Genomic DNA, 22,908 nt, shown 5'->3' on the forward strand with positions numbered 1-22,908 from the left:
ATTCTTCTAAACCAAAGAATTTGGATCTAATTTATTTAGCAGTTGATGATAGGAAAATTCTTTCATTCTAGGAATTAGCCTAGTTGACCTCTGTGGCATGGAAATATTTGACCTGATTTGATATTGATCAGATTGGTTTCTTTGATAGTTTTTGTAATTTGATAATGTTTGAATTATTTGGCTTTGTTCGGACTTGATTTGTACAGATCAATAATGAATCTGTTAATCCCTGGTGAGTACTTAAGTGAGCGATCTATACAGTCCTAGAAAGTGAGTGGTAGAGGAGTTGTACTTCAATTGCAGGGCTGCCTGGGTGCTTCAGTTTTATCAGGCGCTCTCCATCATCCTGAATTCTGTTGACAGCTTCTTCTTCAGACAACAGGCCATTTTCTTTAAAACTCTGGAGGAAAATAAGAAACAGAAAATGGTAATTAGAATTGTAATTGATTTTATTAGCCAAGTGTGAAAAGAAAACAAGTGTATAAGTCAAACGACGAATTTGATTTGCCATACAGTCACACCAAAAATGCAACAAAACACGCAAACACATAAAAATGTAACGTAAACATCTATCACAGCAGTTCCTCCACATTCCACCCCAAAATGATGGAGGGCAATAAAGTCTTATCTTCTTTCCCCCTTTTCCTCCGGTCAGGAGAGTCGAACCATCCGCAGTCGGGGCAATTGAAGCTCCCGCAGCCAGCGATCGAAGCTCAAAACATTTTTAATATCTTTTCTCGATGGAAATGCTAATTTTTCCTCATCATTTCTCCGTCCGCACTGCGGCCTAACATCGTGGAGCTGGCGGCCTCTTGCTGGGGATTGACCTTTGGAGCTCCAACCGTGGGAGACTGCTGACGTTAACGTCTACTCTGATCAAGAAGGCTCATCAGCGTCTCTTCTTCCTGAGGAGACTGAAGAAGGTCCATCTGTCTCCTCAGATCCTGGTGAACTTCTACCGCTGCACCATCGAGAGCATCCTTACCAACTGCATCACAGTATGGAATGGCAACTGCTCTGTCTCCGACCGGAAGGCATTGCAGAGGGTGGTGAAAATTGCCCAACGCATCACCGGTTCCACGCTCCCCTCCATTGAGTCTGTGCAAAGCAAGCGCTGTCTGCGGAGGGCGCTCAGCATCGCCAAGGACTGCTCTCACCCCAACCATGGACTGTTTACCCTCCTACCATCCGGGAGGCGCTACAGGTCTCTCCGTTGCCGAACCAGCAGGTCGAGGAACAGCTTCTTTCCGGCGGCTGTCACTCTACTCAACAACGTACCTCGGTGACTGCCAATCAACACCCCCCCCCGGACACTTATTATTTTTTTTATTCAAATCGTTTGCTATGTCGCTCTTCAAGGGAGATGCTAAATGCATTTCGTTGTCTCTGTACTGTACACTGACAATGACAATTAAAATTGAATCTGAATCTGAATCTGATCGTGGAGCTCATGGTCCCTGGTTAGGGACTGGCTTCGGGAGCTCTCGAAGTTTCCCCCACCCCCCACATAATACAAAGCTAAAGATACACTAAAACATACATTTAACAACAGACTAAAAACACCAAAGAAGGGAAAGGACGAGAAAGACCGTTGGCGAGGCAGCCACCGTTTGGCGCCACTTGAGATTATGCAAATCGCATCCAGTACATTAAGGTACACTAAGCTATACTTATGATTTATATCTTGGATTCAACCCATTGCATAATCTAACTGGGAATGATGAAGAATGGAAGTTGTGCAAGAATGTATTAGAATGGTCACGTTTGGGGTTCTCAAAGACTTTAAGAGGGGGGTTTCAGCAGACAATGGCGTAACACTGGTGACATAATGGAGTAGACCATTTTGGTGACGGAGGAGAAGAGATTATAAACACAGCTCAGTCTGAAACGCAAAACCGATGATGAAAAAAATCTGGTTCATCAGAATATGGTCCTGGTGGGAGATTAATTTACAGAAATAAGTGCATGAAATATCATGTCATCATTCTTAAATTAACTTTTATTAGCCTTGGGATGTTTTAACGCCTCTGTTCACCCAGTGAGATTGTAACATAGCTACAAGATTTATTTTAATCCTTGTACCCAAAATAATTGTGAATGGGTTATTTTGGGAGTGAAGGAAAGAAAATATAAAGTATTTAAATAAAACAAGCTAATAGTTCATTCTGTCAAAGGTTAGAATAGACAGTAAATTATATTAGTATACAGATATATCACAAATGTAACATCTAGTTCACCAGTATTAAGTTATTTAAAACATTTCACTAATGTTAACAAATGCAATATGTCACCTATCCATTTTCTCCAGAGATGCTGCCTGACCCACTGAGTAAATCCAGCATTTTGTGTCTAGCTTTATATTAATATTGCCAGTGATAATTTGTCAGTCCACATTTACAGGAAGCGCCACTCACCTCGTATTGCTTGCGTACTTCCTCAGGCTCCAATTGCCGGTCACTCCAGTCCTGCTTCTGGATCTTCTCCTGTTGATCACTCATGAACACGAGCTGCTTGGTGCAATCCTGCATGTAGCCATAGAGACCGTCCAGTTGGTGTTCACGTAGCTTGGAGGAATCCTGAGTAAAATCAAAGGCAACCTTTCAAGACATCTCTCTATAACAGAGTGCATGGATAGGACCGTTTTAGAGGGATTATGGGCCAAACGCAGGCAGGTGGGACTAGTGTAGAAGGGACATGTTGGCCAGTGTGGGCAATTTAGGCCAAAGATCATGTTTCCACGCTGTAAGACTATGTCTACAAGCAATAATGTCAGGAACCCAACCTGAAACTGTTCATTCCCTCCACAGATGCTGGCTGACCTGTTGAGCTCTCCAGCAGTTTGTTCCAGCATCTACAGTTTCTTGTGGCTCCATGACATCATCATTGACACTGGACAGTCTGGGAAAGGGGTAGTCTGGACACAGAGCAGTCTAGGAATGGGACAGTCTAGGCACTGGACAGTGTGGGTACTCTGGGAACCGAACAGTCTGGATCCTGGGCAGACTAGAGACTGGGAACTGTGGGCACCAGGCAAACTGGATACAAGGCAGTCTGGACACTGGGCAGTTTGGGTTTGGAACAATCTGGGTATGAGACAGTCTGGACTATGGGCAGTGTGGACACGGGAATCATGGGCACCAGGCAAACTGGCTATGGCGCAGTCTTGTCCCAGAAAGTTTGGAGACTGGGAAGTGTGAGCACCAGGCAAACTGGTTGGTGGGCAGTCTCAAGAATTGGGCAGTCAGGACCTGGGCAACCTAGACATTGAATATTGTGGACACCAGGTAAACTGGATATGGGTCAATCTGGGTGCAAGGCAGTTTGGAGACCAGACAGTGTGGGCAGTGGGCAAACTGGGTACCGAGCAGTTTGGACACTGGACGGCCAATACACTGGGCAATCTGGACCCAAACTGTCTGAACAATGGGAACTGTGGGCACCAAGTAAACTGGGTGCAGGGCAATCTAGACACTAGACAGCCTGGTCCCAGACAGTCTGGACATTGGGAAGTATGCGCATTAGACAAACTGGGAACTGGGTAGTCTGGGTTCTAGGAAGTCCAGCACTGGGGAAATAATAACTGAGTTAATAAATAATAAAAGTTACCCTTCAGGTTCCTACTATCCTGAGGGGACCTTTGTAACACAAAGAGTGGTGGGTATATGGGTCAAGCTGCCAGAGGAGGTAATTGAGGCAGGTGCTATTGCAACTTTTAAGAAACATTTAGAAAGGTACGTGGACAGGATAGGTTTAGAGGGATCTAGGCCAAAAGCAGGCAGGTGGGACTAGAATAGATGGAACATGTTGGTTGGCGCAGGCAAATTGGGCCGAATGGCCTGTTTTCACACTGTATGACTCAATTGTTTATGGTGTAGTGTATGTTAATTCGTTGTTTTTCCATTAGTATATAGTTATAGTGGACAATTGGTAATAACGGACACCATCTTCCCCCATGTGGTCCATTATAGGGTTTACTGTATAAAATCATGAGAGGCAGAGTTAGGGAAGACAGTCGGAACTTTTTTCTCCCATGGTAGAAATGTCCAACATTCGGGGGTGTAGCTAAAAGGTGGGAGGGGGAAAATGTAATGGAGATGTGCGAGACAAGTTATTTACACAGAGAATGGTGGAGCCTGGAACGCATTGCCAGTGGTGGAGGCAGGTAAGATAATGTGTTGAAGATGCTTTTAGATAGGTACACAGGAAACTGTGACTCACCACCAGGTTTTTATATTGTTTCTGAACAGCCTTGCGTCCCTCCTGTTAGAAAAAAAAAGTAATTAATAATACTCCTGTTTTTGGCATTTAGATAGTTTATCAACACTAGGGTGCAGTCTGGTTTGTAGATTCTTGAAAGACTTGGTGGCTCTTTTAGCTGGTACCTGTCCATCTGGCAGAAGTCATCTTATTACTCCAACCTTTTGTTCACTGAGTCTCATTTAGCTTTTGTTTGCTAATTACTGTGATCGCCTATTTTCAGCAAGTCTTATATCTATAACAGTGGCCTAGCTATTACACTGCTGAAACAGCATAATCCACCCAGGCCAATTAATGATTTCATCATAATAATGACCATGAAAGCTCCTGGTTGCTATAAAGACTAAATTACTTCACCAATATCAACATTTTTGCTGGTGAACAATGCATTTATGGGCCACACTGTGCCTCACAGTGTCAGGCATCCAGGTTCAACCCTGACATCTGCTGCTGCCTGTGTGAAATTTGCGTGTTTCCCTGTGACCCCACAAATTCCCTCAAAGACATTGGGTTTGGTTGGTTAACTGGCAGCTGTACATTGCCCCCAAGGGTGTAGGTGATTGGTAGAATCCAGGGAGGTGGTGGTGGTGGGGGTGGGGATAGATGGATTGATGAAAATGTGGGAAGAGTAAACATAGGATTAATGAGTTTAAGAAGGAACTGCAGATGCTGGAAAAGCGAAGGTACACAAAAAAGCTGGAGAAACTCAGCGGTTGCAGCAGCATCAATGGGGCGAAGGAAATAGGCAACGTTTTGGGCCGAAACCCCGCTGAATTTCTCCAGTTTCTTTGTGTACATAAGATTAATGAGAATTGGTGCAAACTTGGTGAGCCAAAATGCCTCTGTGCCATATCTCTGTTTGACTTTATGACTGTGACACCTCCATCTCTTGAGGAGGTTGGTGGAGTAGGTTCAATCAATCCAGCCAACATCAAAGGGGGAATTTTGGATAAACAGCTAAACTATTTTTGGACAGAATTAAACGGCTAAACAGCTGAACCTAATAATGGAGGGATTATTTCCCCCTTACCTGCTTCTCTGTATTCTCAGAAATTATAGACACTGCAAGTTCCAAAAGCAGTGCAAAATCCGAGGGCCTGACAATCTCCAAATAAACGCTGGAATCAAGGAGCGATTGTCACAAGATCCATAATTCAAACACCTTGACTGTTCTGCCTTACCTGATCAGGGATGGACTGGCTGTTGATCTGCGGCCCATAAGCTTCGATTTCTCTACTCAAGATGTTATGGGATGCAACCTGCTGTTCCAGTTCTGGCAGCTGTGGTCCGTAGCCACCTTTATTGATCTCTTGCTGTGAACAGGGAAAGGAAGATTGTTAAAACAAAGCATGTGGTATAGGCGGCGTGCTTCATCGAGGGGGAGGTAGTTGGGAGTCGCAGTGCATAACATGATGACCAAAGCAGGGGAATCAGTGCAAACCAGGGCTATCGGGTGGGAATCATCATAAAATGAGGGGATGGAGGGGGATGTAAATCAATCTATGCCACAGAGATTGTGGAGAGGGATCCGTGTATGTTAGTGAACTAGTGGTTAAGGGTGTCTTCATATGGTAGGATGCGTGTCAATACATAATATAAATGTTGGGTCTTTGCTACAATTTCTTGACACTTAGGCGTACCGGCAAACCACAAAACTGCAGAATTATGAGAAGTGCCCACAGAATATATACAATCTTACTGAAACTTCAACAGAGGAAGTGCTCTTTGGGGTCTTTGTGCCATCTCTATGTAGGCTCCCTTCCCCTGTTGTATCCCCAGAGCCACAAAAATGCTCCCTCCTCAAGAACATATCCAGTCACTTTTGAAAATCAGTAGTTAACCATATAACCATATAACAATTACAGCACGGAAACAGGCCATCTCGACCATTCTAGTCCGTGCCAAACACGTATTTTTCCCTAGTCCCATATACCTGCGCTCAGACCATAACCCTCCATTCCTTTCTCGTCCATATAACTATCCAATTTATTTTTAAATGATAAAAACGAACCTGCCTCCACCACCTTCACTGGAAGCTCATTCCACACAGCCACCACTCTCTGAGTAAAGAAGTTCCCCCTCATGTTACCCCTAAACTTCTGTCCCTTAATTCTCAAGTCATGTCCCCTTGTTTGCATCTTCCCTCCTCTCAGTGGGAAAAGCTTATCCACGTCAACTCTGTCTATCCCTCTCATCATTTTAAAGACCTCTATCAAGTCCCCCCCTTAACCTTCTGTGCTCCAAAGAATAAAGCCCTAACTTGTTCAACCTTTCTCTGTAACTTAGTTGCTGAAACCCAGGCAACATTCTAGTAAATCGTCTCTGTACTCTCTCTATTTTGTTGACATCCTTCCTATAATTAGGCAACCATAATTGTACCCCATACTCCAGAATTGGCCTCACCAATGCCTTGTACAATTTTAACATTACATCCCAACTTATAAATCAGAGCATTGAGTATAGAAAGGCCAGCACACCAAAGCTTTCTTTACCACCCATTCTACATGAGATTCCACTTTCAGGGAACTGTGCACAGTTATTCCCAGATCCCTCTGTTCACCTGCATTCTTCAATTCCCTACCATTTACCATGTACGTCCTATTTTGATTTGTCCTGCCAAGATGTAGCACCTCACACTTATCAGCATTAAACTCCATCTGCCATCTTTCAGTCCACTCTTCCAACTGGCATAAATCTCTCTGTAGACTTTGAAAATCGACTTCATTATCCACAACCCCTCCTATCTTAGTATCATCTGCATACTTACTAATCCAATTTACCACACCATCATCCAGATCATTGATGTACATGACAAACAACAGTTGACCCAACACAGATCCCTGTGGCACCCCACTAGTCACCGGCCTCCAACCTGACAAACAACCATCCACCATTACTCTCTGGCATCTCCCATTCAGCCACTGTTGAATCCATCTTGCTACTCCACCATTAATACCCAACCATTGAACCTTCTTAACCAACCTTCCACGAGGAACCTTGTCAAAGGCCTTACTGAAGTCCATATATACAACATCCACAGCTTTACCCTCATCAATTTCCCGAGTAACCTCTTCAAAAAATTCAAGAAGATTAGTCAAACATGACCTTCCAGGCACAAATCCATGTTGACTGTTCCTAATCAGACCCTGTTTATCCAGATGCTTATATATAGTATCCTTTCCATTAATTTGCCCACCACTGACGTCAAACTAACAACAATAATTGCTAGGTTTACTCTTGGACCCCTTTTTAAACAATGGAACAACATGTGCAGTACGCCAATCCTCTGGCACTATTCCCATTTCTAAGTTAATTTGTTTTTAGAATATTTTACGTCAATGTAATCTGTATCACTGTATTGAATCAATAACTTTGTTAAATCTCTTTCTAGCTTTGGAATTAACTTTTTGTTTGCCTGATATATGCATCCTCCAGTCTTTCACCTACATGCTGGTGAAACCGTTTCACCTATTCTTGTCTACAAAGACCATATAATTGAATAAATGCTGGAGTTTCTTTGGTATTAGTACTGATGATCAATACTGGATCTGGTTAAAACCCAGATGGTTCAACAATGTCCTTTAAAAAAGGAAACCGATTGCCAATGTTCAGCCTGGCTTGTAGATGACTACAGACCAACAGCAACGTGACAGATCTTTAAAATTCACCTCTGAGATGCTTCATTAAACCACCCGGATCAAGGGCAATTATGGATGTGATAAATGCTGGCTTTGCAAGGGCAGAGACAATACCTCTATTGGACAAGTTAGAAAGTGCAACTCTGTCTGCACTAAATTGGTGGCTTCACCTAAGTTGAACTGAATTGTTGGATGTTTGGAACCATTATCCTGGGGTCAAGAGATCGCTCTGTGTCACTGCAATTAGAAACAAGCGACCCTCAACATCCAGTGGAATTCCTAACCTTTGGTGATAGGACAAGGCAAAATCTGTTTTGACAAATGACATGGTCAAGCAGTGTGCATAAAATGTGCTATAAACCACTGTCTTGGCAGTCTACACTTTGAGCCAAACAGATGACTCAGCAACATATTATACCATACATCAAAATACCACACTGATCACACACTTGTCTCACGGCTGCTATCTGGAAGAAGATACCAGAAGGAGCAGGTTACCTTCAGGTTCAAGAAAAGCTTTTTCTCCTCAATCATCAGGCTCTTGAAACCCACTGCACAACTTCAACTACAATCCTACAATGGGAACAAACTTCTATGTACCTTTTATAGGTTACACTCACATTTAGTTTTGCGGTATTAGGATATCTAGTAATACTGATAAGTTATTGTATTATTGATTATTATGGATAGAAAAAAAAAATGTGTTAATGTGCCTGTAAAGCTGCAGCATATACAAATGTCATTGTTCCCGTCCTGGTACATATGACGATTAAACACTCTTGATTCTTGATGTTAGGAATACGACACACCATCAGCAAGTGCAGAAAGAAAGGGATGAGTTTGGACAAGTTTACGTTTCTCAAATTGCCTCCTGTTGTGCGTATCTCACTGCAGGAACTGTTGGGTAGGCTCAGAGTGAAGGATAATACTTTACCTGCTTCTGTGCCAGGACATCAGACCAATCAGCCTTTGGCAGTTTCAGCTTCTCATAGAGATCTCGATATACTGAGCACTGCTGTACCCAACGTCCATGCATTCTCTTGATGCTAAACAGAAGCAGGCATTCAACACATGTTAAAAACAGACACTTCATACCCGCTGGTTAATCTTACAATTCAAATTTCACCATTACTGTTAATGTTTTGTGTGATGTCATTAAGTCCAGCCTAGTTCGCCTAACCTGTGTTAGCTCAACATCGGCTTGACTTCTAAACATGTGACAATGAACTAAACTCAAGATTGTCATAATGAAATGGAAACTAATCTGTCTCCTTTACGTTATTTATCATTCCTCACCCACAACAATCTTAACATAGTTAGGAAATTAGCTCTAGCCCTGTGATTTCTGCAGTCCTTCCCAATGGTGACATTTTTTGAATAATCAGAAAGGTAGTCAGGGAGGGTGGGTTAGGGTTATTTTGTTATTATTATTTACGAAAAAACAAAATGGAGGGGAATGTAATGCCATAATCCAGATGTACTGTCATTTTTTTTCCTCCAATAAAAAAATGTTTTTAATTAAAAAAAGAAAGGTAGGTAGTTTGGTGATTCTAAACAGTGTAACAGTGCAAATGTTAAATACGAGAAGGCATCATTTTAAAATCAGAGGGGGGGGGGCAATGCTGAAGGAAATGTTTTTACACAGTGAGTGCTGATGCCTAGATCACACTGCCAGAGTTGGTGGTGGAAGTAAATTCCGGCAACTTGAGGTTACTTTTACTTGAGGCTAGCTTTACATTTTGAGATTTTGCAGACTTCAGGCTCTCTTTGGGCACTGACACTAACTAAATCCCTGTGGATTTTTACTCAAGGCCTTCACAATAATGACATCCTTCTCGAGAACACCGGAAATGTTCAACTCACTCGTCTTCAATCTCATGTCCCTGCGGGTGTTTCAGGGTTTTTGCCTTGGCAGCAGCCAGGAACAGGTCCTTGAGCAGTACTTCCGATCGCGCTAAATTATCATTGTTCACAGCTTCGTATTTGAATGGACGGTTGGTTTCATAGTTGAACTTATCCTGAAATAATCAAGATAAAACAAAGAAGATCTATCTACAATTTTTGATGAACATCACATCTGTGCACACATCCCCATTCCTTGTCTCTTCTATCCTGAATCACAACCTTTCAAGGAGTTATTTCAGTGAAGTTCCACAGGGATCTGTGCTGGGACCTCTGCTATTTGTGATATATGTTAATTGATTGTAAATGCAGACAGGTTGGTTTAGTAAGGTTGCAGGTGACACATAGATCAGCTACTGAAATGGATGAAGATATTGCAGATGGATTTTAATCCGAGCGAGTGCAAAGTATTGCACTTTTGGGGAAAGTATACAATTCATGGCATGACCCATAACAGCATTCATGTCCAGAGGGATTTTGGGGTCCAAGTCCATAACTCCCTGAAAGTCGCAACATAAATGGAGTGATAAAAAAAGGCATATGGTATGTTTTCCTTCATTGGCCAAGGCATTGTGCAGAAGAGTAAGGAAGTCCTGATGCAGCTTTATAGGTTAGGCCGTATTTAGCATATTGCATTCAGTTTTGGTCGCCCACAAACAGGAAGTATGTGGAGGCTTTGGAATAGGTGCAGAAGAGGTTTACCAGAATTATGGCTTGATTGAGGGGGTATTAGTTACCTTGCAGGGAGACCTGATAGAAGTAGAATTATGAGAGACATTGGTAGACTGTCAGAACCTTTTTCGCAGGATAGAAAGTCAAATACTCAAAGGCATAGGCTGAAGGTGAGAGGGTAAAGTTGAAAGATGTGCAGGCACATTTTTAATACAGAGGGTGGTGAGTGCCTGGAACGTGCTGCTGGGGGTGGTGGCTGGGGCAGATACCATAGTAGCATTTAAGAGACTTTTGAATAGGCATATGGATATATGGGTAGTCACGGTGGCGCAGTGGTAGAGTGGCTGCATTACAGCAAATTGCAGCGCCAGAGATCTTCATTCTCCATCCTCTGGTTATTAACCTGTCTACCTGTATAAATAGCGAGGAATGGGACTGGAGTTATCTTTCAAGAAGCCAATCCAAAATCTACAGTTAAAGTTGATGCTCTCAAAGTTGAGGCCTTTGAAAGAGCTCCACTCAGCCTCCTGATTAGATGCCAGAAAATGGCATAGAGCACATTAATGAAAAGCAAGGCTCCATCGTCACAGGTGACCTGGTTGTTGATTGTTGTTTATCTGATACTACTGTTCACCGCTGTCTCATAAGTTTCCCTCCACTGCACCAAGTTACTGCCCTTCACAAATATTCATCTGGCTGTAAAATGCTGAGAAGTTAAAAATGGGGCAACACAAATGCAAATTCTTTGGTTCGCCCAACCATTGTTTCTCATGTTATCCCACTTGCAGCCTTGTTGAAAGGTTTGTATTGTGACCCTGAAGAAAGTATACTCACCGCCCGCAGTTTTTCCTCTGTGTCCAGAATGTCCTTTTCCACCTGGTCACCATTTTTCTGCATCTGCGCAATCAACACAGGAAGTTCGCTGAAAGGGAAACAAGAATCGTCAGAAGAGGAGATACTGTTTGAGATCCAGGGCAGATAGCAAGATAGAATGTCACCCCACAAAGAGGTCAAGAGTGTCTACAGTATTTAGCACATGCACTGAATATGAACAGAACAATGAAATTCTTGCATCTACAGGCAGAGGATGCTATTTCAGTCATGGTGGTTTTCCTAATAATCTTAAAAATACGTCTCCAGTTCTCGCCACCCACCAACCGTAGTCATCAGTGCTTCATCTACTTATCGAAATCCCTTTGAAAGTCACAATTTCATCTGTTTCCCCCCCCATTTTGGCTATTGCATTCCATGCTACGTAGCATTTTTGGCAATTATCTTCATTCTCCATCCACTGGTTATTAACCTGCCTACCTGTATAAATATTTGCAACAGGGTGGCTGCAGATGTTTGAAACATCTCTATTAAATCTCCCGTATGCTCTTCATCTCGACGCAGAACAATGCCATCTCCACAAACTAACACGCAATCCCTAGTTTAGTGAAAAGAATGGCAGAACCTGGCTCTGATCTCCTTGAAGTTGACAGGTTGCGCGGAAGTTTTGAGAGAGAGAAGTGTGGGAAATTCTATTAATTTGAGTAGGTTGGTCTGTAACGCAAGATTTAAAATAACTGTGAAGAGGCCATGGTGGCTTACACCACAGAAAAAAAGTATCTTCAGCTTATTGAGTCCACACTGACAGACCATTCATTCTCCATAATCGCATTTCTTCCTGCTCCACACATTCTTATCCAACTTTACATTTGGGGTAATTTACAGTTGTCAGTTTACCTACCAAACCAGATGAAACGCACGTGGTCATAGGGAGAGCATGCAAATATTGCATAGCACTCAAGTCAGGATTGAACCCAGGTCTCTGGCTCTCTCAGCTCCACCACTGTGCTGCCCACAAGAATGTAAAATGAGAATCCGTCAGAAGTCTGTCAGATCCTGGAATGATCTCCTTTGGAAAGGTGATGGACTCTGATTCCATTATGAATGTTACAGGATATTTGATGTTTAGGAACTTGAATGGGTTACAGACAGTTGGAAGTGATATGTAAATGCTGTGATTTTCTTCATTCTTTTACAAGATGTGGGTGCTGTTGGCAATGCCAGCATTACAAGAATCTAGTATTGTAATTTCATTTGAATTATTTTTGAGATACAGCATCAAAGCAGGCCCTTCGGCCCATTGAGTCCATGCTGACCATCGATCACCAGTTCACATTTGTTCGATGTTATCCTTCTTTCTAATCTACATCTGACGCATTGGGTGCAAATTTGTCGAGGCCAACTAACCTACAAGTCCGTATGTCTTTGGGATCTGGAAGGAAACTAGAGGACCCAGAAGAAATCCATGGCAATCACAGGGAAAATGAGAAAACTCTACACAGACAGCACCCGAGGTCATGATCAAACCCGGATCTCTGGCACTGCGAGCCAAGAGTCCCTGCTGTTACTAAGATTATTTTTTTAAATTACAGATATATTTAAATACACAAAATTTTAATTTCTCAAGCTAATGTGGATCAGTGGGCCATAACTATTGTTGATCCAGTAATAGATAATCCATAACATCATATCCTGTTAAATGGCTTAAATTCTATTGGCTTTTTATGGTCAAATGTAGTGAGATAGAGTGAAACATTTTGGTTTGTGCGCCAACCAGGCAAATCATACCAAACATGATTATAATTGGTAGTGCAGAAGAGAAAGGAAACCGAGTGCAGAATATAGCATTGCAGCAACAGAGAGAGTACAGATTTTTTTTAAATGTAAGGCCCACAAGGTGATAGATTGGAAGATCAAGAAATTCATCCTGAGCATATGAGAGGTCTGCTCGAAAGTCTGATAACAGTAGGGAAGAAACAATGATTGAATCTGGTGGTACGTGCTTTTAAGCTTATGTATTTTGTAACCCAAGAATGAAATGGACCCGGCAGTCTGCGTCGCTGAAAATGGAGATGGACCCGGTGGCTGTCTGCAGCCACATGCAGCAACAGGCCTGATCTGCCGCTGTGAGATGATAAAACTGGCCAAAGAACTTTCTCCTGGCGGGGAAATTTGCAAAGGCAACTGGGGAGACTTTAAACTAGAATGGTTGGGGCGAGGGACTCAAATAGAGAAAGCTAGTAGACAGAATGGGAGGCAGGAAGCAGAAAAGGGAAGCACTCGGACACAAGAGGAGAAAGAAAAAAATGGAAATAAACAGAGAGACGGGGGGTTTCTTAAATGTGCATATTTTAATGCTAGGAACATTGTAAGAAAGGTGGATGAGCTTAGAGTCTGGATAGACACCTGGAAGTGTGATGTTATGGCGATCAGTGAAACATGGTTGCAGGAGGGCTGTGATTGGAAACTAAATATTCCAGGATTTCGTTGCTTCAGGTGTGATAGAATTGGAGGGGCAAGAGGTGGAGGTGTTGCATTGCTAGTCAGGGAAGATATTACAGCAGTGCTTTGGCAGGATAGATTGGAGGGCTCGTCTAGGGAGGCTATTTGGGTGGAACTGAGAAGTGGGAAAGGTGTAGCAACACTTATGGGGGTGTATTATAGACCGCCGAGTGGGGAACGAGAATTGGAAGAGCAAATATGTAAGGAGATAGCAGATATTAGTAGTACGCACAAGGTGGTGATTGTGGGAGATTTCAACTTTCCACACATAGACTGGGAAACACATTCTGTAAATGGGCTGGATGGTTTGGAGTTTGTAAAATGTGTGCAGGATAGTTTTTTGCAGCAATACATAGAGGTACCTACTAGAGGAGGGGCAGTGCTGGACCTCCCGTTAGGAAATGAGACGGGACAGGTGGTGGAGGTATGTGTTGGGGAGCACTTCGGGTCCAGTGATCACAATACCATTAGTTTCAATATAATTATGGAGAAGGTCAGAACTGGACCTAGGGTTGAGATTTTTGATTGGAGAAAGGCTAACTTTGATGAGATGCGAGATGATTTAAAAGGAGTGAACTGGGACATTTTGTTTTATGGGAAAGATGTAGAAGAGAAATGGAGGACATTTAAAGGGGAAATTTTAAGAGTACAGAATCTTTATGTTCCTGTTCGGTTGAAAGGAAACAGTAAACATTGGAAAGAGCCCTGGTTTTCAAGGGAAATTGGACATCTTGTTCGGAAAAAGAGGGAGATCTACAATAATTATAGACAGCATGAAGTAAATGAGGTGCTTGAGGAGTATAAGGAATGTAAAAAGGATCTTAAGAAAGAAATTAGAAAAGCTAAAAGAGGTTGCTTTGGTCAGGTGAAAGTAAATCCAAAGAATTTCTACAGCTATATTAATAGCAAAAGGATAACGAGGGATAAAATTGGTCCATTGGAGAGACAGAGTGGGAAGCTATCTGCAGAGCCAAAAGAGATGGGGGAGATATTGAACAATTTATTTTCTTCGGTATTCACCAAGGAGAAGGATATTGAATTATGTGAGGTAAGGGAAACTAATAGAGTAGCTATGGATACTATGAGGTTCAAAGTAAAAGAAGTACTGACACTTTTGAAAAATATAAAAGTGGATAAGTCTCCAGGTCCTGACAAGATATTCCCTAGGACATTGAGGGAAGTTAGTGTAGAAATAGCCAGGGCTCTGACAGAAATATTTCAAATGTCATTAGAAACGGGAATAGTCCCTGAGGATTGGCGTACTGCGCATGTTGTTCCATTGTTTAAAAAGGGTTCTAAGAGTAAACCTAGCAATTATAGACCTGTTAGTTTGACTTCAGTGGTGGGCAAATTAATGGAAAAGATACTTAGAGATTAACAGGGTCTGATTAGGAACAGTCAACATGGATTTGTGCCTGGAAGGTCATGTTTGACTAATCTTCTTGAATTTTTTTGAAGAGGTTACTAGGGAAATTGACGAGGGTAAAGCAGTGGATGTTGTCTATATGGACTTTAGTACGGCTGATGAATAGAAATTCTGAATCAATGCTATAAGATTGTTCTGTAAGACAAAATGGTTGGCCAGGTAGACTGAAACAAAGGACATAAGATGGCTGCTGACCAGGCTTGCTGGAACAGGCTGTTAGGAGGGAATACACAATGTCTTGCAGTTACTGTGTAGTCATGAATAAAGGATCACAGGCCCAGTCTGACAAGATTGAGGAATACACAACCTCCCCCCCCCTAGCCAGAAAGACTAAGGGATGTACTGGTCTGAGATTATGTGTGGTTCCTCTATCATCCCCTTATATGTACATACTTGGTTTCCTGTATTCTTCCAACGTTCTTTGATCGGGGGAATGTGGGAGGTGCTAAACGGTGGCATTAACATATAAAGAGCCTTGCAATTAAGGGCAGGCAGCTTGACTCTTTGCCAGGTTGTTAACCTGTGTGAAGACTCCTGCTCAATAAACGTACGTTTAAAGCAACCCCGGTGCCTGGTTGATTATTGTCGAAACAACCGATGCGAGAGAAAAACGTGAATCAACACGGCCTTTGACAAGGTTCCTCATGGAAGGTTGGTTAAGAAGGTTCAACTGTTGGGTATATTTGCCGGAAAAGCAAGATGTATTCAACAGTGGCTATATGGGAGAAGCCAGAGGGTAATGGTGGATGGCTGTTTGTCGGGTTGGAGGCAGGTGACTAGTGGGGTGCCTCAGGGATCTGTGTTGGGTCCTTTGTTGTTTGTCATGTACATCAATGATCTGGATGAAGGTGTGGTAAATTGGATTAGTAAGTATGCAGATGATACCAAGATAGGGGGTGTTGTGGATAATGAAGAGGATTTCCAAAGTCTACAGAGTGATTTAGGCCATTTGGAAAAATGGGCTGAAAGATGGCAGATGGAGTTTAATGCTGATAAATGTGAGGTGCTACACCTTGGCAGGCCAAATCAAAATAGGATGTACGTGGTAAATGGTAGGGAATTGAAGAATACAGTTGAACAGAGGGATCTGGGAATAACCGTGCATAGTTCCTTGAAGGTGGAATATCATATAGATAGGGTGGTAAAGAAAGCTTTTGGTATGCTAGCCTTTATAAATCAGAGCATTGAGTATAGAAGCTGGGATGTAATGTTAAAATTGTACAAGGCATTGGTTAGACCAAATCTGGAGAATGGTGTACAATTTTGGTCGCCCAATTATAGGAAGGATGTCAACAAAATAGAGAGAGTACAGAGGAGATTTACTAGAATGTTGCCTGGGTTTCAACAACTAAGTTACAGAGATAGGTTGAATAAGTTAGGTCTTTATTCTCTGCAGAGCAGAAGGTTAAGGGGGGACTTGATAGAGGTCTTTAAAATGATGAGAGGGATAGACAGAGTTGATGTGGACAAGCTTTTCCCTTTGAGAATAGGGAAGATTCAAACAAGAGGACATGGCTTCAGAATTAAGGGACAGAAGTTTAGGGGTAACATGAGGGGGAACTTCTTTACTCAGAGAGTGGTAGCGGTGTGGAATGAGCTTCCAGTGGAAGTGGTGGAGGCAGGTTCGTTGGTATCATTTAAAAATAAATTGGATAGGCATATGGATGAGAAGGGAATGGAGGGTTATGGTATGAGTGCAGGCAGGTGGGACTAAGGGAAATAAAGTTGTTCGGCACGGACTTGTAGGGCCGAGATGGCCTGTTTCCGTGCTGTAATTGTTATATGGTTATATGGTTATATGGTTAACATTGTTGGCGCCAGAAATGGGCCGACACTTTGTGTATTGCCCAGGTGAAGTCGGCTGTATGATTTTACCAGATTGTATGGAAAAACAAAGAATTTCACTGTACCTAGGTACATGTAACAATAATATATAATTGAATCTTTTACCTGCTGACTGTTTTTCCAAGGCAGGGTGAATTGTGAATGGAGTCAATGTGGGGTGAGGGAGAGGGGGGATATGGATAAGAAATGAGGCGGGTTTGTCATAAGATCTTAAGGTCATAAGTGATAGGAGCAGAATTAGGTCATTTGGCCCATCAATTATTGCTGATCTATCTCTCATAAAAACCATAGAAAATAGGTGCAGCAGTAAGCCATTCTGCCCTTTGAGCTAGAACCACCATTCAATGTGATCATGGCTGATCATCCACAATCAGTACCCCGTTCCTTCCTTCTATCCCATATCTCTTTATTCCACTAGCCCTAAGAGCCCTATCTAACTCTCTTTTGAATGCATTCATGGGATCGGCCTCCGAGGCATTGTGGAATTCTCTGAGGCAGAGAATTCCACAATTTCACAACTCTCTGGGTGAAAACATTTTTACTCATCTCAGTTCTAAATGGCCTCCCCTTTATTCTTAAACAAACTGTGGCCCCTGGTTCTGGACTCCCCCAAGTTCTGGAACACGTTTCCTGCATCTAGCTTGTCCAATCCCTTAATAATTTTATATGTTTCTATAAGATACCCTCTCATCCTTCTAAATTCTAGTGAATACAACCCCAGTTGTTCCATTCTTTCATCATATGACAGTCCCGCCATTCTGGAAATTAACCTCATGAATCTGCGCTGCACTCCCTCAATAGCAAGAATGGCCTTCCTCAAACTCGGAGACCAAAACTGCACACATTACTCCACTCTTAACATTCACGCCCTCCAACGCACTGAGGTTCTGGTCCACATCAGCAAGAAAGTCTACTTCAATAAGTCACCAAGAATTCTGCAGTAGCACATCCCCAACCTCTACCAGGTAAAGGGGTGGGAACAACAGATGCCCCCACTAAACCATCAGTCTATAACAGTGCTGTAAAATTATACCCCCGTTATTGTCACAAAATCTATATAGTCCTTATTCTAGAACACTCCAGGAGACCTTTCAGAACAAGGCCTGCAATAGGTTAAAGAAAGCACCAAAAGTACCATTTCCCAAAGACTAATCAGGGTTAACCACTTGAGCATGATCTCACCATTGAGGGTCACATCAGGAGCACAAAAAGAAAAATTCTCCCACACAGGTGAGAAAAAACTTTTTCACCCAGAGAGTTGTGGATTTGTGGAATTCCTTGCCACAGAGGGCAGTGGAGGCCAAATCACTGTATGGATTTAAGAGAGAGTTAGATACTCTTGGGGCTAGTGGAATCAAGGGGCATGGGGAGAAGGCAGGCACGGGTTATTGATTGGGGGCAATCAGCCATGATCACAATGAATGGCTCGAAGGGCCGAATGGCCTCCTCCTGCACCTATTTTCTATGATTCTACATAGGTGTATCTCAAACTTAGCATGACTGGGTTTGGAACCTCCAACTCTCTGACTAGTTTCAAACATTATTCCTTATGCAACGTGTGTGAGATTGTCAATAATGGGGGATAAAAGAGAAGTGTTGTTAGAGTTGTTAGAGGTGAATTGGAGAATTCAAGTTCATACCATTGGATTGTAAGTTACCCAAACGGAAAATAAAGTGATGTTCCTCAAGTTTACGTCGCCTCACTCTGTCAGTGGAGGAGGCCAGTACAAAAAGGTCAGCATGGGAATGGGAAGGGGAGTTAAAGTGGTTAGCAACTGAGAAGTAGGCTTTGGTGGACCAAGTGTACATGTTCGGCAAAATGATCAATGAGTCTCCACTTGGCCTAGCCGATGTACAGGAGGCCACAGCGGGAGCACCCTATGCAGTAGATGAGGTTAGTGGAGGTGCACGTGTACCTCTGCCTCACTTGGAAGGAATGCTGGTGTCTATGAATGGAGGCGAGGGAAGAGTTATAGGGCCTGGTGCTACAGTATATCTCCTGCAGTTACAAGGGAAAGTGCCTGGGGAGGGGTTGGGAAGGGATGAGTGAATCAAGGATTTGTGGAAGGGCCGGTCTCTGCAAAAGGTGGAATGGGGTGGAGATGGGAAGATGTGATTAGTGTGGGATCATGGGAGGTGTGGGAAATGTTAGAGGATGATGGGTTGGATGCAGTCGGTGGGGTGAAAGTTGAAGTCCAAGGAAACGTTCTCCTTGACCTGCCTGGAGAAGGGGGAGCGAGAGCAATACTAGGGGACACGGAGGAGATGGGGGTGAGGAATATATCTATGGCATCCCAAATCGTTGATATAGATGACATACCACCAGGTGGCGCCATATGATGGCAGCCTCGCCAATGGTATCTCGTCCTTTTTCTTCATTTGTTATTTTTAGTCTGTTATTAAATGTATGTTTTAGTGTATCTTTAATTTTGTATTATGTGGGTCTGGGGGAAACTTTCCTTATCTCTTTCCTCGTTTCCTCGTATCCTATCTCCGTCCGCACTCCGGCCCAACATCGTGGAGCTGGCGGTCCCTTTGCTGGGGATCGATTCCATTCCCATTCACTAGTCTCAGGCCTCCAGGCTGAAAAACAACCTTTCACCACCACCCTTGGCTTCCTTCAACCATCGTCAATTCTGTATCTAGTTAGCTAGTTCTCCCTGGATCTCATGTGATCTAACCTTCCAGGGCAGCTTACCATGCAGACCGTGTTGAAGACAACCCCTACAGCTCTACGATCGTCAACTTTCTTGGTTACTTCTTTAAAAACCTCAATGAAATTCCTGATTTTTATCTCCCGTATACAAAATAATGATGACTATATTGAATGGAGCTGTTCCCAAACCATAAAATTTCTATGGCGCATCTGTATAATTTGGTTAGAGTTGTTGGTGTGCTTTCTTGGCCATTGTTGCGTTGCAGGTAGTCCAGGACACGATGCTGATGATATTTACTCCTAGGAACCTGAAGCTTTCACCCATCTCAACTTCGGCACCGTATGTATACCACTTCACTTCCTGAAGTCGATCACTATCTCCTTCGTCTTGCTGAATTGAAAGAAAGGTTGACACCAAGTCACGAGGTACTCAATCTTCTTCGTGTACTCCGCATCATCATTATTTGATATATCCGGCCCACAACATCCGCAAATTTGTAGATTTAATTGGATTTGTACTCGGCTGCACAGTCGTGGGTGAACAGGTAGTAGAGAAGGGGGCTGAGGACACAACCTTGCGCAACATCAGTGTTGTATTGTATATATTGTATATCTTTATTGTCATTTCCTGACTATTCGCATACCCAGAGGAAACAAAAAAACGTTGCTCAACCAGTGTCCATTCAGTGTGCATGAAAAAATAAATAGAAATTAAAATAAAAAATACATGTTGAGGATTATCGTAGAGGATGATTTGTCCCCTGTCCTCACTGATTGTGCTCTGTTGGTCAGGCAGTCAAGCATTAAGTTGCAGGGGTGAGTGCTGACACCAAGTTCCACGAGATTGGCGATGAGCTTAGACAGGATAATATTGTTAAAAGCAGAGCTTTAGTCTGTGAATTCAAGTCTGATATCGGAGTCTCTCTTATCCAGGTGTTGCAAGGATGAGTGTAGGGCTAGGGAGATGGCATCAGCCATGAACCTGTTGTGGTGGGAGGTGAACTGCAGTGGGTCAAGGCCACTTGGTCACCTGGATTTAATGTCTTCCATAACCAGCCTCTCAAAACACTTCATGATGGTGAATGTCAGGGCCGTTAAAGCATGAGATGTTGCTTTTCTTTGGCACCTGGATGATGGTGGTCTTCTTGAAGCAGGTGGGTATTTCACAACTGAGTAGAGATAAAAGCTGTCTGTGAATACTCCCATTAGTTGTTCCGTGCGCTTCTAAGAACCTGGCCAGGGACTCCATCCAGGCCAGTTGCTTTTCATGGCTTCACCCACAAAAATGTCGGTTTAACTGTGGAATTCATTGCCACCGACGGCTGTGGAGGCCTAGTCAATGGATATTTTGTAGACGGAAATTGACAGATTCTTCATTAGTAAAGGTGTCAAGTGTTATAGGGGAAAAGGCAGGAAAATGGGGTTGAGAGGGAAAGATAGATCAGCCACAATTTAATGATAGAGTAGACTTAATGGGCCGAATGGCCTAATTCTGCATCTGGCACTTATGAACTTCTGCAACAGTGCCCTGGGAAGAGGCACACTTGAGTCTGATGAGCATAGAAAGTGTTGTTCATCAGATGAGGCCTCACTATCACTATCACCAGTGTGTTGCCCGACTTCACTTTGCAGACAGTCATAATATTCAGACATCGACCATTCTGCGTGTGTCCGATAGATTACACAGGGAATCAAGTTTGACCCGGTATTGTCTCCTGGTATCTTTGATAGCTCTGTGAAGATCATAGTGAGCTTTCTTGTATCGCCCGAGATCGTTTGACTTGTATGCAGCAACCTGGCCTTCACCTGTGAATGTGCCTTACGGTTCATCCATGGAATACTCCGAATGTCTTCGTCGGCACGCCCTCCTCCATGCACTTGGTGATGATGTCAGTCATGGCAGTGGCATACTCATTCAGGTGAGCTGCAGAATCCCTGAATACGGACCAGTCCACTGTCTCAAAGCAGTCACGTAGGATGTCAACCGACCAGCATTGAATAACTCTCTGTACTGGCTCCTCCTTCTCCAGTTTATGTTTGTAGGCAGGGAGTAGAAGCACAGCTCGGTGATCAGATTTCCTGAAATGTGGTTGAGGGGCAGACGTTTTTATTTATTTGTAGCAGTGGTTGAGGGTGCATCTTAAGGCATACATAAATGTGCAAATTTGGCAGGTGTTGGTTGCACTCAAGACTCTCCCTGGTAACAACAAGGTGGTTGAATGGCAAATATTTGGCAACTCCCTTCAACAGGCATATGAGACTCTCACCTCGTCAATGACACAACTAGCTGAGGTGTGGTTGTTCCACCCCTCCAGGCTCCTTCAGTAACACCCAGAATACCGATTACAAATAAGATTCCTGCTCTGTCAGTATCTAGGCGTATTGGGCACAGTATTCTGAGAGAAATAAAACATTTTATTGATCTATATTGGGAACACCTCAAGTCCTTTTGCAGCCACTGTGGAACACTTGAAATTAGTCATAGTCATGCAACACATAAACGGGCCATTCGGCCCAACGCCCATGCGACCAAGATGCCCCACCTACATTAGTCCCATCTGCCCTCGCTTGGCCCATATCTGTCTAAACCTTTCCTATCCATGTGCCTGTCCAAATGTCTTTTAAATGTTGTTATAATACCTGCCTTAACTACCTCTTCTAACAGCTCATAACATATACCCATCACTCTGTGAGTGGAAAAGTTGCCCCCAAAACTAGCCCCTCTCACATTAAACCTTGATTTCCCTAACTCTGAGATTGTGCATTTACCCTATTTATTCCTCTCATGATCTTTTACACGTCTAGAAGATCCCCTCTATCCTCTTTCTCTCTGAGGAATAACTTCCAAGACACCCCAGGCTCTCTCTATAGCTCAGGCCCACGTCCTCGCAACATCCTAGCTTTAGTTTAGTCTAGTTAAGAGACACAGTGTGGAAACAGGTCCTTTGGCCCACCGAGTGCATGCCGATCAGCGATCAACTGTACACTAGATCCATCCTACACACTAGGGACAATTTACAGAAGCCAATTAACCATATAACCATATAACCATATAACAATTACAGCACGGAAACAGGCCATCTCGGCCCTACAAGTCCATGCCGAACAAATTTTTTTCCCCTTAGTCCCACCTGCCTGCACTCGTACCATAACCCTCCATTCCCTTCTCATCCATATGC

At 43.1% G+C, this 22,908-nt stretch overlaps 1 protein-coding gene across 1 annotated transcript in view; it reads right to left on the minus strand.

Annotated features, from left to right (window-relative positions):
- The window catches only part of evpla (envoplakin a), a 76,359-nt gene that overhangs the window by 41,270 nt on the left and 12,181 nt on the right, over positions 1-22,908 (minus strand). Inside the window, exons 2-8 of the mRNA XM_055653979.1 lie at positions 11,304-11,391; positions 9,759-9,913; positions 8,830-8,941; positions 5,439-5,570; positions 4,219-4,260; positions 2,415-2,576; positions 293-400 (exon numbers count right to left, since the gene is read on the minus strand). Of these exons, the coding sequence (XP_055509954.1) occupies positions 293-400; positions 2,415-2,576; positions 4,219-4,260; positions 5,439-5,570; positions 8,830-8,941; positions 9,759-9,913; positions 11,304-11,391 (799 nt within the window). The remainder of the gene's footprint in view (positions 1-292; positions 401-2,414; positions 2,577-4,218; positions 4,261-5,438; positions 5,571-8,829; positions 8,942-9,758; positions 9,914-11,303; positions 11,392-22,908) is intronic.

The sequence above is a fragment of the Leucoraja erinacea genome, chromosome 23, assembly GCF_028641065.1.
Source record: "Leucoraja erinacea ecotype New England chromosome 23, Leri_hhj_1, whole genome shotgun sequence".
In the NCBI taxonomy this organism is placed as follows: domain Eukaryota; kingdom Metazoa; phylum Chordata; class Chondrichthyes; order Rajiformes; family Rajidae; genus Leucoraja; species Leucoraja erinaceus.